The sequence below is a fragment of the Nestor notabilis genome, unplaced genomic scaffold (assembly GCF_000696875.1).
Source record: "Nestor notabilis isolate BGI_N333 unplaced genomic scaffold, ASM69687v1 scaffold16995, whole genome shotgun sequence".
Classification (NCBI taxonomy): Eukaryota; Metazoa; Chordata; class Aves; order Psittaciformes; family Psittacidae; genus Nestor; species Nestor notabilis.
In genome coordinates this window covers 25150-41410 of record NW_009929186.1, presented here as the reverse complement: position 1 = coordinate 41410, position 16261 = coordinate 25150, and the positions used below count along the sequence as shown (strand labels likewise).

The window sequence follows — 16261 nt, the reverse complement described above, 5'->3', positions numbered from 1 at the left end:
ATTATATGCCCATAATTTAGATTCACAGAATGGTTTGGGTTGGAAAGGACTTTAAGATCATCTAGTTCCAACCTCCTACCATGGGCAGGAATGTCTCACACTAGACCATGTCACTCAAGGCTTTGCCCAACCTGGCCTTGAACACTGCCAGGGATGGAGCATTTACCACTTCTGTGGGCACCCTGTTCGAGGGCCTCAGCACCCTCACAGTAAAGAACTTCTTCCTTAGATCTAACCTGAACTTCCCCTGTTTCAGTTTAAACCCATTCCCCTTTGTCCTATTGCTACAGTCCCTGACGAAGAGTCCCTCTCTGGCATCCTTGTAGGCCCCCTTCAGATACTGGAAGGCTGCTCTGAGGTCTAAACTTCAAACCAGAGTTATTCATGGGCATGTAGGGAGACAAACAGAAGGGTAATTAAGGCCTCAAAACCTACTGATCAGATCACTCTGCAGCTAAAAAAAAAAAAACAAACCAAAACCAAAAAACTATCAAAAGTCTGTAAAATCCTAGGAAGAGCCTTTTACCTTATCATCTCAGTCCATCGGACAGCTTCCTGAAGCTCCATCAACCTCTCCTTATACTGATTTCTTTCCATCAGAACACGGGCCATTTCAACACGTGTAAAACGCTTCCGCTGAGCAGTGGGGACATCACTCTGAACACACAAAAACCCAAACATAGGACAAACAAAGGAGCACAGTAGGGCCTTGCAGAGTCAGCCTCTGCCTTCCAGTAAAAGTCAGTTTAGGGCACAATTCCAGATTCCAAATCATTTGGGGCTTTGTAAAACTGACTCGATTTTACCTTCCTCTCCTCCCATCCTTTGTACATAGCATAATCTGAATAAAAACAGCTCAACATAAAGAACATAATAATGGGCAGAGAGGAAGGGAAGAAAGTTAGACACGGTGTGTTTAAGTTTACTTGTGCTCTTTAGATCTTCTCTCTTTTCCATACACAGAAGTTCACCACTACTTATTAAGCAGTAAAGTTTAGCAGCACTCACTCAATGCACGTGAGCTTATAATATCCCATTGTAAATGATAAATACAAACCCCCACATACACACATACACCTACATCATCATCCTCTTTAGCTTTCTGTCTTGCCTCCTCTGCTTCTGCACGAGCTCTAAATACAAAATGAAAGATAGCTGCATTAGATACCACAGTGGGGTTTTTTTTACCTGTCTTTTTCACAACCATGGAATTAAACTTACTTCCTCAGCTCTTCTTCCAGTTCCTTATTCTTCTCTTCAAGCTTTTGTTTTGCTTGTTTGACAGCCTCCAATTCACCTTGTAGTACATCCTTCTCACAGGTCAACTCATCCACCTTTGCTATCAAATCATTCTTCACTACATTCAGTGCATTTCTACACAAACATTTAAAATACACCATTACACAGATGACTGTGGTCTCATAGTAAAGATTCAGCCTGATTTTATTCTTGAAGACCTACAAATTTCTTACATAGAGCTGCTGTAAAAAGTACAGCTTCCTAAAACAGGTCAAACTCTCTCCTCCCAAATCTCAAATGCCCAAACACATTCACAACTCCATATTAGAAAAAAAGGACTGATAGAACAGTTTGCTTAGAGGTTCCTCAACAGTGCTCTAGTGGATTAGCTTCTGCAGTTACAGCTGTAAGTGTACAGGGAGTGGATCTCGCTAGGACATAGAACTGCATTTCTTGTAGCCTTACAAGGACAAAAGCAGCTTTTGCTTCTTAGATCCTTAATTTCTGGAAGAATACCAGAATTCTAAAAGAATTAAGCTATATATTTAGCCAGATAGACCTGCAAATTCAAAATACCTGTACCACCACTACTCTTGGAACTGAAAGTACATTCGTATAACTTCCATTTTCTGTGTATGAAGATATTGAAGATATAACGAAATACAATAGAGAAGGTCAGGATTTTCTTCACATACTATATTCTCACTTACTTTGTCTCCAGCAGCTGAGTGTTCTCCAAAATAAGGTTTTCAACCTCACGACCCATTCCTTTCAAAAGGAAACAAACATGAAATTAGCAGATAGAACGGATGCTCTTATAAAGCCTGTGTTTTGCCATTGTCTAAAACCAGCTGAATTTTAGGTATGACAAGTTTGTCAGAAAACTTGTGAGCTATCTGAAATTTCAGGACTGACCTGGTTCTAAGATTAGCTTTTCCCTCCACCTTCTTCCCAGTCTGACTTCAATTAAAGCTTAAGGGCAACCCTGGCTTGCCACAGGCTAGTGGCTAGTGCTACCTCCACCTACTCTACCCATTTTGAAGATTACAGTACTACTAAGTCAAAGAAACAACCACAGCATTACTGGAGAAGTATCAGTAGACAAAGCTAGGTTTAAAATGCTCAACTGTCTTTTATACCATGTTAGACACAAAAGTATATCAGTTATGACACAAAACATGCTGAATTATAAAGCTCAGATTGTGAAAGCCCTGCAGATTTCCCCAGAGCAAATGATACCTTACCAAAGAAATTATGGTCTTTAAAGCCCATGCATTCCATGTAGAGCAAAAACAAGAACAAGAAACAGTTCATGTAAGGTGTAGTATGAGCGAAGAGCAATAGAAGATTTAGACTTACGAAGTATGAGCAAATTAAAAATGAAGGCGCTACCAAAAAAACCCAAGTGCAATGTGATGTGATTAGAAGCAGGATTTGTACAAGAGACAGATGTTAGTTTGTCACAACCATTTCTACTGGTTAGAGCTCTTACAAAGATCAGTAACCTAAGAAAAGCCTAGCTCACTTTCTGCAAAATAATTTAGAAGCCCAGTACTTGCAAGAAATGCGAAGCCATTCAGTAAGAGTTTCAAATTAAAATGTTACTATGGAAAAAATGAACTTAACTCTTCAATGTTATTTAAGTTTCTGGAAATTAATTTCTCACCCTCCCATTTGCATGCCTAAAATCAGGTAATTTGCAGGATTAAAAAAAAAAAAAAAAATACAAATTTTCAGGCAAAAAAGAATTATTTTACATCTTGCACAGCAAAATAATCACCACACTGATAACAACAGGAATTATGCTGATTCAGTATTAACTTAACCAATGGAAAAGTTAAGTTAATGGTGGAAGCCTTTTAAATTACTCTATGAGCACAATCTTGCAAGCAAGTTTGCTAACAGATGACTTAGATATTTGGGTAACAAATAAAGGTATCTATAAGTAAACATGCAAGCCGAAGTTCCCTCTTTTGGAATTTCTCTCTCTGGGTTTTGAATTTAAATTACACTTAATAGTGAAGGAACTTAGATCAGCTATTGTTATTTTACCAATATCTGGATAAATCTTCTGCACTATAGAGGTTTTATTCAAGTGGCTATTGCTTTTTAATGTTTCCAGTATTCACAGATAAAAGCACCTGGGATCACTTCCCAATAGGATTCAAACCCCTTTATAATGCAAGAACAAAAACTAGAAAGCCAGAGCGCAAAGGCAAAAAGAACATATGTTACCAAGCAGGTTAAAAAATGCAGAGAATGTATTTGATGAGCGCAGCAGCCAAGAACAGCCTAACTGCAGAAGCAACAGGTTTCAGAGAACTTTTTTTAAGAAAGAAGCATACACACCAGAATATTCCCCTGGGTATGCAGCCCAAGAGAAAACAGATTAGAGAATCCCAATTAACTACTTGGACAGAACTCCAAATGGAAGTTTAATGCTCACTTAGAACAGACCCAAATGCTTGCAACACACCGGTTATCCTGGTTGTAGATGGGGCTCTTAATACAAGAGTAATCTGGACTATGGTTGTGCTCAGAGTGAAATGATGATTATATAGTAAAACTTACAGACCAACACATTCTACATTACAAATGCAGTTATAACAATGTGCTAATTTTGCACACACTGCAGTTTAATGGCAAAGTAGTCAGTGACAACGTTTTGATAGGTCACCCTAAAGAGGTTATTATTTTTGCCCATGGAAAACAAAACATTTATTATCAAGAAGTCCTGACAGTAATTTGATTTCTTTAAACAATTTATCACGTAGCTAATGGATGGAAGTTAGTATTTCTCCAGTATCTGCATTTTTGCATGCAGAATGTGTCATTAGTTGCCCATGTGACAATGGAGTGCGAGAGTTTTGGATTAAGTATGTTCCAACAAGGATGTGGTGGTCCTCACTGCTCGAGCTTCAGAGCAGCAGAGTGACAAAGAAAAACCATCTCAGACTGGAGATAGGCCCATTACTCCTGGTGAGTAACACTTTGGAGAAACATCACCTGCTTGATGTAAAGTAAACACTGAACAACCAGAAATCCAGATTGCACACACAACAGTTCTAAGTAATACTACTGACAATCTGTATTTCTGCTGGGTCAGACAACAGAAGCAAACTGCTGATTTTCTGTATACAACCCATTTCTAAAACACAAGAATTGCATTTGCATTTCATGCATTCCATAGTACCAGCTTTCATCATCTCAAAATGAGACCTGAACATCGATATGGCCAGAAATACCTTGTCATGCTGTTTACAGAACTGCTTTTAGCAACCTTTTTGCTCCTGATCAACTCATATTCCTAAAACTTACATTTTGTTCAGTCAGCAGACAAGCAGCAGCAAGCTGCTTAGGGAGAGAAATGTGGGTTTCTCCTCCCCTTCCAATTAATGGTTTGATTCTCAAATTACCACAACTGCATTCTGCTGCAATTCTCTCTTACCAGTTAAATTCCACAGAGAGGTGATAAAGCCAGGACATTAAAGATTGGGCACAATCTGCATTAAACTACTTAAAACTAGTTCAAGATAGAAATCCTCACTCAAGATAAAAATCCTTGTGTCAGAGAACAGATGGAAAACTGAAACAGAGAATACCATAAAGTGCCCCAAAAGATTAAGGCTGATATCATTATGTTGAAAGACAGAACAAACACTTTCTCCTGCTATTTTGCATTCCAATGACCATCTTAAGATGATACTCAAACAATTTTAATGCAAATGAATCCTAACAGTAAATCCAGCAAGGATAATTAAGCACTCCACTAACAAGGAATGTTCCTGTAAGCTGCATCTTTAAATAACCTTTCTTACCCAGTAAATCTGCACCTTCATCCACATCTCCAATTAGGCCAGAACCAGCAGATGACAGCTCTTCAAAGAGTGACTCTGTGTTACGGTCAAATGCTTTGTTCTCTATGCCTTTGGTAGGAGTGCTATTCAAAGAATTAAGACAAGACATCAAAAAGCAGAAAGAAAACATTCCCACAATGAAGAAAGCTCTATCTCTGGTTTTACCACTTCATTTGTTACCTCCCAAAAAAAAAAAATCCAGGAGTAAAATTCCCAGAAGCTTTCAGTTGGCTCAGAGTCCTAGATTCTATTTTCAATTATTACTTTGGCACCAAGATCCAAACTTGAGGTAGCTGCTGATACTGAGCTGCTCAGGATCTTAATAAATTAGAGCATATCAACTTCAGGCATATAGAAATTCAGCCCTGTCAGGACTTAGTCAGCCCAAATGCCTGAAGAACAAACAGCTCAGCCAAACTGAAGGTCATTTAATGTAACAAGGATGCAAGACAACCAACTAGAGATCAAAATATTCCTCTGGCCAGCAAAGGGGCACCTTTCACACAACCATTTTATGCCACTAATGTTCAATATCAAGGTAATTTTTCCCCACCTCATCACAGGAGTGAAATACACAGACACATAATATATTTGAAAGACTTGGGGCTAGACCCTAAGTTTTTCCAGGCTTGCCTAGAAGATCAGGCACCCCACACATACTATTAAAACAGCACTTGTGCATTTATTTCATGGGGCTCTAGAGCTTTTGAAATAAATGTTATACTTCACAAGGAAAAGCCTGCAAGGAAGCAGACTCAGGCAAATGCATTCTGTTAACACTGGGATTCCTCCATCAGAATCTGATGAATAAACCCTGTAACTTTGCAAAGTCATTCATAAATCCAGATTTTAAAAACATGGGTGAAAACACAAGGGCCCAGATCTGAAACTGCTAGTACCTTGAAACCTGGATCTGCTGAGAAAAGGCCTTTTAGTCAGACCATTTGCTTGAAATATAAAAAGAATACGTAAACATTCTTAAGTCTGCTGTAATGTGAAATACCCTGAACATTCATCAGGTGTAGCAAGAGAATAAAAAACTGCTGTTGTAGTTAAAAGCTCATAAGGAATTTGGGGATATAAGGCCACAGAAGGAGGAGATTCATTACACAAAGCATGATCTCAGTCTGGTAAAATTTCCTAAATGAGGCACAAGTTCAAAACTGAAGACTGGTACCTTCTAAAATTGGTCTTTCTACTCAAATCATAACACACAACACACCTGGAGCCCTTATATCCGCTGAGATCTTTATCCATATCCAACTCAGGAGTTGACTCAATGATTGCCTGAACTTCAGATTTTTCTTCATTTTCATTTCCACCTAGGGAAAAGCAAGTGGTACAGCTCCATAAACAAAATCACCACGACTTAGGACATTACCTACATGTAGTTGTTATTAATCTATCAACAAACCTAGTAAACTTCTGGTTAAGGACTTATCAAGGTAATGAATTAAGACCTACAGATTTTGATACTCTAGTGCAGACAGTGGAATTTCGAAGTATCTCCTGAATTTAATGTAAGTCATCCAATGGTAGTTATTTTCCACTATGTCTGCAATTGAAACCAAGCAGATGTCTATCATCTCATGAATTTTTATGTCTAGATGAGTGTCACTTCTGTTGTTTACAAGGAAATGTCATAAATTACTCTTATTCTAGAAAAATAATGGCTAACCTACCCATAAACAACAGGCCTGTATCTCTTATCAAAACTCTGTATTCCTAAAAACAAAGTAAAAAATGATTTCTCATTTGTGACACAACAATTAATTTCATAACAGACTAAATGAGGTCCATAGTAACCATACGCTAAAGAGTTAAAGCAACTCACCAGTGGACACATTTCTTGTCTCTTGAACTACCTGTACTTCAATATTCTTGCCTATGTCCAGCTTCTCACTCGGCATATCTGTGCCCTTTGCAAGCCCTTCAACATCTTCCTTCTGAGGAGTTTCAGCAGGCAGTACAGGTACATCTGAAGCAGCTGTGGATGCTGGAGTAGTAGATTTTGAGGCTGCTTGGCTAACATCAGAGAGCTCATCCTAAAATTGAGCAACTACCATTAGAAAATGAACTCGAATTATTAGAAGAGTTTGGCATATAAAGTGAAGAACAAATACAAAACTACTGTATTTTACTAAAGAATATGGAATACCCAAAGAAACAGGAATGAAAAGAATAAACCAGTACTGCCAAATTCATCTTTAGACTATGGCTCTTTCACTTGTCTTAGGGAGGTTATAGCCACATAAAACACACCCTTGTTTTTAACCCTAATGTTTGACCTCAGCTGATAATAATAGTCACAACTTTATGGTGGTTTTCTGGTAAAGTTTCCTAGACAACAGGCAGTATTCCCGTATTAGTAATCCTTCTAGCTGCACAATGAATTGCTCAATCTTCCCAAAGCTGGCATCAAATTAATTTTGCAAAATGTGCATGATACCTTCAAACATCATCTTAAAAGTAAACGTTAAAGCACTGATGCAGAACAATGGTTTTACTGATATACATGTATAGTATTTGCATTCAGACTGTTTTTACATGCTTCCCAGTCTGAACTGTAAGCCCTGGATGACATTGCAAAGAAGACACTGAACTGCAGTGACTGCTTTTCTGGTTAAATTCAGATCAACTGTGGAACATCAGTAAACAGCTCCTCCTTAGAAGCTGATTCCTGGCAGCAGTTTACATGTGGTTCTTGACGTAGTGTCACTGACAAGTCTGGCTATTAATCCAGCTCCTGGACTCATGATTATGACCATTACTCAGAGAAGGCTGCATCAGGCACCGTGCTCGAGGGCAGGCAACTGTGTTTGACATAACTAGAGGCTACTACCTGATATTACTAACAAGCCCTCTTCTGCAGCTTGTCTCCTCTCATTCACATTTTACCCCTCATTCAGGACCAGAGCCACCCCAGCATCCAGAGGTCTTGATTATGACTTAGACATAACAGCAAATGAGTTCACTGCAGATATGAAAACAAACTGGTCTGTTTAGGCCAGTATTTTCTAGCATACAGTTAGAGGCACCTCCTTGGTAAAGATCAAGGTGAAACAAGGAGGCTGGTACATGCAAAGTGAAGACAAGATGGTAAGTTTTGACAACAGGTTCTTTTAGGGTTTTGTTTGGGAATTGGAGGTGAAAGCAAAGCTCCCAGACAAGTCTGTGACATTTAAAGAGAATGTATGTGTTGGCTCAAGAAACCTGAACTTGGCAGGAATGAAGCAAAGTCAGATTTTATGAAGCACAAATTCATCGTACTGCCAGCATCCCTCTTTGAGAAGGAAGGGAAACTGAATTTTAAGCTTATTTAAAAGAAAAGAATGTAAGACCTGCACATAGACACACATTCCCCCATTTCTACTTAGTATAAGATTACCAAGAATTATAACTTCCAAATATTTACTTTTGGAACTTCCTGGAAAGGTAAGATTTGTGGGGGTAGGGAGGAAAACACAAGTTTATGTATACCAGCATAAATATAAAGCTTTTATCCTATAATGACATACCCACATGGAATTTGCAAGCCCTAGAAACAAAATCCAGCACTTTCAAAACCTGCCTATCAATTACTTGCAGGTTTCATCCTTTTTTAGTAAAATCCAAAACCCACAATCATTAACATTTGATATTCTGACAAAATTATTCAGAAATACAGTCAAGTAACAGATGACTCTAAAGGCATCTCTCAATGTGTCCCTTTAAGAAAAAAAAGGAAGGAAAGCTACACAATTTACCCAGTTGCCTCTTGAATTGGTGAGGTTCAGCCACTGGATAATGATTCATACTTCAGCAAGCAGATACAGGAGGCAGGAAATGCTACCCCTTAACCAAGGGACTCCAGAGTTCACACAAACAAGGAATAAAACCTCAGTGGAGCTGTTGGCTCTGTTCAAACATTTCTACATCTTTGTATTCCAAAAGCATCCACTAACTGATGCAGCACAGACTAATCACCGACTTCCAACACACAGCTCAAGAAAAACAGCTTTGATAGCACAAGAGAAAACAGTGAAAAGAATGGTCTTTTCCTTATGGGAATTTCAAATAATCCAATCTATTTTACATTTCTGACTTGGGTATCTACTGCATTTTTTATTTTGTTAGCTAACTCTTGGAAACTATGCTGATTAAACAATCATGAATGTTTGTTCTAGAACTAATGAAAATGAAACGCAATTCCATTAAGTGACAATGAATTAATCAAAATATCTCAAAGCTTAAGCATCTGAAAGTCACTGCTGTGTTGGCTTAGCAAATTGAACTTTTTTGGCGATGTTGCCAAAAGACTTTTCCTAAAAAAAGGACAATTAGTTCAAAAATTAGATAATTAAATGTGAAGCAGCAGCTCATCTGCAATGCTTTGCAGAAATAAGCAGAAGAGAATGAATGGTAGCTAACTGGATGTTGTCTCACAACGATATCCAGCAATGTTGCTACTATACGAGCTACAGAGTACCCAGTCTTTTCCGTCTGTGTTTCTCCTGACACCTTCTCTTTGTGGTACTTTTAGAAGAGACACCATTAATTAAATGTTCATGCATGAAAGCAAAACAGATGCCTGAAAGTGGCAGAATCTTGCTTGTGCCTTATACTTCATGTTGGAAGTATTTAGAGCAAATAAAAGTGTTAGAGAAAAAAGTTTCAAATACTGGTTATGGCTTCAGAAGTACTTCACATTCACAGCTAAAAAGCAAGGATGCTGCTTTGGACCTATAATCAACTTACCCTAACTAGGTTTGAAAGATTACAGCCTGTGCTGTAAATTCTCTTTTAGCAGTGCATTATCTTTAGAACTACACCAAAAAGCCTATTTTGATAATATATAGTAACCAATATAATTTTCTCAGGAGATAGGATGGGATCAGAGAATTCCCATTTACACCTTATCTCCACCTACTCTGAAGTCGTGTTTCAGCCAGCTCTCGTGAAGTCTGTCAATTGACTGATGTTAACTGGCATAAGACAAATTTAAGATCCAAAAATGGTCCTAGCCAAGAGTTTAACTTGTTTAGAGTTTTAGATCCAAACTCCTTTTTATTACTTTGATATGTTTATAATTAACCATTACTTATACTTCCCATTATCTTCATATGACCTTTAGGAAAAAAAAAACCCCTGAGTTCCAATGATTTGTGGTTAGCTTTTTAATTCTTATCAGTTTAATATTCCCCTGCTAAGTATGAAGTTCACTTAGGAGGAAATTCCCCTCAGCTGACTGCCGTTTCAGAACTAACAGTACATTCATAGTCTTCCAAAGAAAAAAAACCTTCATCAACATAAATATATAGGGAGACTTTACACATTCCGGAGTTGTTCATCACCCTGCAGCTCCCTCCTCCCGCTTTGTTGTTAGTGCACCCTAGTCCTGACTGCCAGATTCATCACGCTCCAACACCACTCCCCCATTTTTCCATGTCTGCAGCTTGTTCTATGCCACACGCTCACTGTTGGAACACTGAACAATTGCAGGAATTATGGCCAAGCTACATGTAAGGGAAATCATAATCACAGGCTAATTTAGGAAAGTTAGGTCATTCTCAGCTCTGTGGTATACCTATGCTGTATGCCTGATAGTAACAGAGGCTGCTTTAAGAGTAATACCTGTGTAGTAATCAAAGCTTCCCTTCTAAAACAGTATTAAACCAACAGACCTGTTTACAACTATCTAGTTACATATCTAATGTGTAAAGAACAAGCGAGTGACCTTTTGGAAAGGTTCCTTAGAAAGAAAAACCCCACTCCTATGAGTAAGAGAAGAAGTAGCCTGTATTACCACTCACTTGGAAAATGCAACCTAAGCTCTCATTCTTCCAGTAAGTTCCTTCAAAGCTCATCTGAGTAAACAACATATTTGGCTCATGCAAAGGTGATTTAGGGTTTTCCCAGCTCCCCTTCAATTTGCTTTCTTTCCCCACCAACAACCTATAACCTGTTTATGGGAGCTTCTCCCAACACATAAAGGCAGCCAAGCTGAGTGCTCACCTTCAGGCTTGTGTGTGACCGTGGCTGGCTTAGCTCATGGAATTTCCAGTGCTCTGACCCAGGTGTTTCCCCTGCTTCTCTCTGCGTGTCAGGCGTAAGCAGTGCATCTCCTGGAGGTAACGGGAAGATGCCCAGCGATATTGGACGCTCCTTTCTGTTTGAAAGAGAGACAGGTTTCATCAGCTACTGCAGATGTCACACTATTTATTCTCCTGTACGTCTCTGAAACCAGCCAGGAAGTGGTAAAATTATAGGTTCAAACATTCATACACTGTGCTCTATTAAATATGCCATGTACAAACTGGATGCTATTACAGCATCATTTCACGTTATCTGATTGCAGTCTATTCCATGGCTTTAAATAGCAGTTATTGATTGCACTGTAGCTGATCTATAGTAAATAAAAGTTTTACAGAATTGCAACACAAAGAGGAGTGTAAGATGAAAATATTTCCTTATTTCAAACTATGGGTTTTGGCAGCCACTCTTGAAAAGACCATTTTGCACATTTTATGCAAGATACAGTACCACATAACCTCTACAACAGTCAACAGCTATATCCTTAACTGAAGCATTTGCTGAAGTTGTAATAAAACCAAACCAGCTTAAAGTCCAACTTTCCACAAGATGTATGGTATTTTTCTCCTGAAGAATTACATGGATTTGCATAACTGAAAACAACTGCATCAAGGAATTACAGATGTTAAAAAAAAAAAATCAGTGCAGCCAAAAAATGTGCAGTCTTAACACTCTACTTCACCCTAAAGCTATACAAAAGCTTGTGTCAGTAAGGCAAATTACTTCATCCCAACTCTTCACCATCTCTGTTACCGTTATTGCTTCCCTAGAATGATAAAGGAAACTCAAAACCTTTGGAAATTCCAAAGCTTCATATATTGACCCTCCAAAAAAGAAAATCCCTAAGTCAATCTTGCCATCAGTAGTGTGACCAGTGAACAAAAGGATTAATTCTTCCTGCTAGCGAGAGACAAAAACAGTGTGCAGAATGCAATTCATAGGATGCTACAGCCAGCCCTGAAGAGGAAAAATACCAGCCAGGCATAGAATTAAGATAAAGCAAATTATTTGCTCAGTCAGAACAACGAAACACAGAAGAAAGGACTGTAATCAACTAGCACAGCTATAAGTATACTGAAGACAAAGATAAAAGTGTGCACAAGTGATGGCAGAAAATTATGCTTGAGAAAACATTGCTTCTAAGTACCCTGCAGAGACAATCCAAAGTATTAAGATACATGAAATCTCACATTTCAGCATCATAAAAGTCAAATCACAACCACATACACTTTCTTTTGCAAGGCTTTTCACAAATTAAACACAACCTGGCAGAATTCTGTGCAGAATTAGTATCTGCATGTAAGTTACATGCAAAAATATTACAGGGAGTATTGAAAAGCAAAAATTCCTATAAATTTTATTGGGTTTGGGTTCTTTTTTTCCTGTTACTTAAAAGGTAGCCAAGAACAGATTGTATTTAGCAATTAAGACAAACTCCTTTTGTTAATTTTACACTGTCCAAGAAAACAATGTTCAAATAGCAAAACAATTGTAATTGCATGAACCTTTCCAGTACAGTTATACAAAGATGCTCCTTGCCACAAAAATCTCTGCAACTAATTCTCACATCACATGTATCTTGGCCTTTCATAAATATTATTTCAAATTAGGTCACTGATTTGGAGGCAGTTTAGCAAAGTAAAGCAAGATCAGTCAGGATTAGAAAATAAAAAGCATCAGATACTGTTCAGCACCTGCAAGCTAAGTGTGCTGACAAGTCATCATGAGAAACAGCCACAGAACTAAAGAGAATTTGATTCCAAGGGTTTTGTTACAAGTAACAGGTTCTGCTTTTCTTAGGATTTCCCACCACTCTTATGTGTGTGGGGAACAAAAGACACGCCACACAAGCTCAGATTATGTCAAAAGACAGCCTGAAACCCTTTCATTGGTTAAGGAATCCAGCAACAAGAGGAGGAAAAAGCTGCCCTTCAGGGGCAGAGAAAGCCGATGATAAAGCACACATTGTGCATTCGCCCTGGGAAACGCCTCCCAGAGCAATGGTTCAGAGCAGGCAGATTTGCTTACTTGCAGGATATGCCACAAAGCCCATCTTCTTTGTGGTCTTCAGAAGAGAGAATTTCAAAAAAATGACTGACAAAACACACATTCACAACTGACATTTGCCTTTTTTTTAATGGAATAGCGCTAAATCAATTTTATACTGAACATATTTTGATGTGCTAAAACACAGCTCAGGTGCACTTGCAAGGCTACGGAGTAAATGAAATTTGAAAGGGGGGTTTAATTTGGGAATGAAGGTTATTATTTGCATCTCTGCATTAGAAGAAATTATCCAATTCAACTGAAGCAATTTCAACTTATTTCCCTGGTTGCTCAGCGGAAAGCAAAGAACCCCTTTCTACTGCCCCAGTGTCCAAGAAACATCTTGAAATACAACAGCAAGCAGGAGGCAGGCACGTGTTTGTAAAGTCTAAACTAATATTCCGAAGCGATGTATTGAAGCATTTACAGAAACCTTTAGGATAAGCAGCCAGATGCTGTGTTATAAAATCTGAAAGATAGAAACAATTCTACAATTAGATTCCTTCAACCTATATTTTTCTCTTTTTTAAATGAATAGAAAACTAAGGAACTGTATCCCCATTCCTGCAATTCCTAAAACCAAGTACTAAGGGCGGGAAGAAGCATAGCTTCCCCAAGCCCCTCAAACCCATTAAATATTCCCTAGTGAAACAAAAGCACATTAAAAAAAAACAAACCTATTTCTTAAGCCATCTGATTGCTTAAATATATTTTTTAAAGTCTAATAAAAAAGTTACTGAAGCTCAATATTTTGCTTTGTTTTTTTTTTTTTTAGAGTTGGTGGTTATATGTTTCAGGTTTGGTTTTTCCCCCCTCCTTTTAAGCAAGCACAGCCTTACTAACTAGATCAGTCTACAGAGTTATGCTTCAGATTTATTGCATTTCTTTGTATTTAAATATTCATACATGTTTACTTTCAGTTATTAATAACTGGTATTTCTTTCATCTATTGATTGGCTTTTAACCTTTGGAAGAACCCTTCTGTGCTCAGAGACCCAAGTTAAATGCATCTACGACAGGAAGTCTACATACACCATGAATTAGTCACACAGCTCCCAGAGAACACTGTTTCCCAGCATTTTCCACTTTACACAAAGTTTACTATTAAATTTACAACCACAGTTAAAGTATGTCAAGTTTTCAGGTCAGAAAGCTACATTTTAAAACTTTTCCAGCTGTTCTCCATTTGTAATTGTAGCACTAAAACATGTCAAGATTACTTTTGGTCACAACATTCTAATGCATCTCTGCTTCTGCTCCAGGCAACTAGGACAAACAGAACATAACTTGAGGGGGGTAAAGACAGAGTTGGCAACTCGCCATACGAGTATAGAAAAAGAGGAGAGGATAACATTTGGCTGAACAATAGTGAATAGGCTTTAAGAGCTCTGATGTTTAAATAAAGATTTTCTTTTACCCCACCAACCAATAATCAGATTTCTTAAAAATAGTATGATCAACTAATTTCTGTGGGGCTGTGATCATCCATTAACTCATCTTACATAGGTGTTTGGATTGTAAAAGGTGACATTTAATAGTACAAGGCCTCAGACTGCATACATTTATGGCTACCAAGATCAGCCAGGTACCTGACAATACACTGAACAGAAGCTTTATCCTTGACATTATCGCAGCTGTTTCTGCAGGTTACAATAAACCATTGTAATACCTTTCTACGAAAGACAGACATAAACTGACCTTGTACTTAGTTAACAGGCAATGAAATTTGAGCTTAAAAAAAAAAATATATTGCTATATCCCAGACCATAAATACCTTTACAAAAGAATTTGAAATCTATACACAGTTGACATCTCTAATTTATCCTTGCTCTTTCTGTATGAAAGGAAAACGGAAAGCAGAGAACATAGAAAGTGCACATGAAGCCAAGGTTCAGTAGGGCAGAGTACCTGAGTATCCTTGGTAGGTTCTGCGTCAGAGCTGGCACACCAGTAGAAATAGAAAAGTGCACTAGCAGCAAAACCGAGAGAGACACCAGGATAGCAGAATTAATGACCACCGCCCCGCCAACGAAGCCAAACACAAATAGCAGCATGCATCCAGGATTCATGGCGCTGTGCTGGCATGGTGAAACGCCGGAACCGAGAAGGCTACACAGGGGCCGAGGGTGTATCTTTGTAGGCAAAGTCTGTCATTCAGCTGCTGCCACAAAAACAATGCCATCAGCAGCAGCTTTCCACTCTTCTGCAGCAGCTCCAGAGCAATGACATCACCGCTCTCCTCCCCCTCGCAGCATCGATGCAGCAACGCAGAGACACAGCCAGCCCTGGAGTTATTCTCCCCTCCTTCCACGCAGAGTTCATAGGCTAGAAAGCTTCAAAATCTGCATAATATATTCACATCAAGCCCTTAGAGCAAACGGGTCTCACGACGCACACCTCCACCAACCCGTACACAAAGCCATGGCAGGATATTCATTATTTTGGGACAGCTGCTGACATTTTCCCTGCCTACCTGAATGCAAACACTCCAAAAAGCCAATATCATTTAAGGCTGATGTACAAAGTATATCTCAACGTTTAACAGTGCAACAGCAAAAGCCTCTTTCTACCGATTTCTACACTATTCTCTTACCACATTCCAATCATACAACAAATCTTTCCGATTCAGCCGAACTGTTGTTGTAGGATTAAAGAACAAAGTCTTGCAAACACAAATGAACGGATTTTTTCTCTTTCATTTCAGGGTGAGAGCATAATAAATAGCTTACCTAATTCTACTGTGTGGTGTGGATTCGAGCTGATCACCCCCTGTTAGCTGATGAAGTTTAGTTCTTTCCAAGTGCTCCATATAATTGTGAATCATCTGTTTAAAAGGACAGAGAAACAAGAAGAAATACTTAACATCTGCTTTTACTACAACCACGTAATTCTTGGCCAACACAATATAATCTCCCCCTGTAATGCTAAAAATAGTAAAGGCATTCGGAAACATTAAAGCAATAGGTGAAGGAAGAAGCAAAATTATGCAGTGTGTAAAACCACAAACCAGAAGAGAAGCCCATAATAAACAAATTGGAGAACTTGCT

The 16261-nt window shown here is 38.5% G+C and overlaps 1 protein-coding gene across 2 annotated transcripts in view; it reads right to left on the bottom strand.

Moving 5' to 3' along the window:
* The window catches only part of SPAG9 (sperm associated antigen 9), a 34011-nt gene extending 18590 nt beyond the window's left edge, over nucleotides 1–15421 (bottom strand). For both annotated transcript variants that reach the window (XM_010014874.1, XM_010014873.1), the window contains exons 1-9: nucleotides 15123–15421; nucleotides 11091–11244; nucleotides 6931–7141; nucleotides 6319–6418; nucleotides 5058–5179; nucleotides 1950–2007; nucleotides 1222–1374; nucleotides 1082–1133; nucleotides 527–657 (exon numbers count right to left, since the gene is read on the bottom strand). In XM_010014874.1, coding sequence (XP_010013176.1) covers nucleotides 527–657; nucleotides 1082–1133; nucleotides 1222–1374; nucleotides 1950–2007; nucleotides 5058–5179; nucleotides 6319–6418; nucleotides 6931–7141; nucleotides 11091–11244; nucleotides 15123–15283 — 1142 coding nt within the window. In that variant the 5' untranslated portion in view covers nucleotides 15284–15421. The remainder of the gene's footprint in view (nucleotides 1–526; nucleotides 658–1081; nucleotides 1134–1221; nucleotides 1375–1949; nucleotides 2008–5057; nucleotides 5180–6318; nucleotides 6419–6930; nucleotides 7142–11090; nucleotides 11245–15122) is intronic.
* Between the last annotated feature and the right edge of the window lie 840 nt (nucleotides 15422–16261).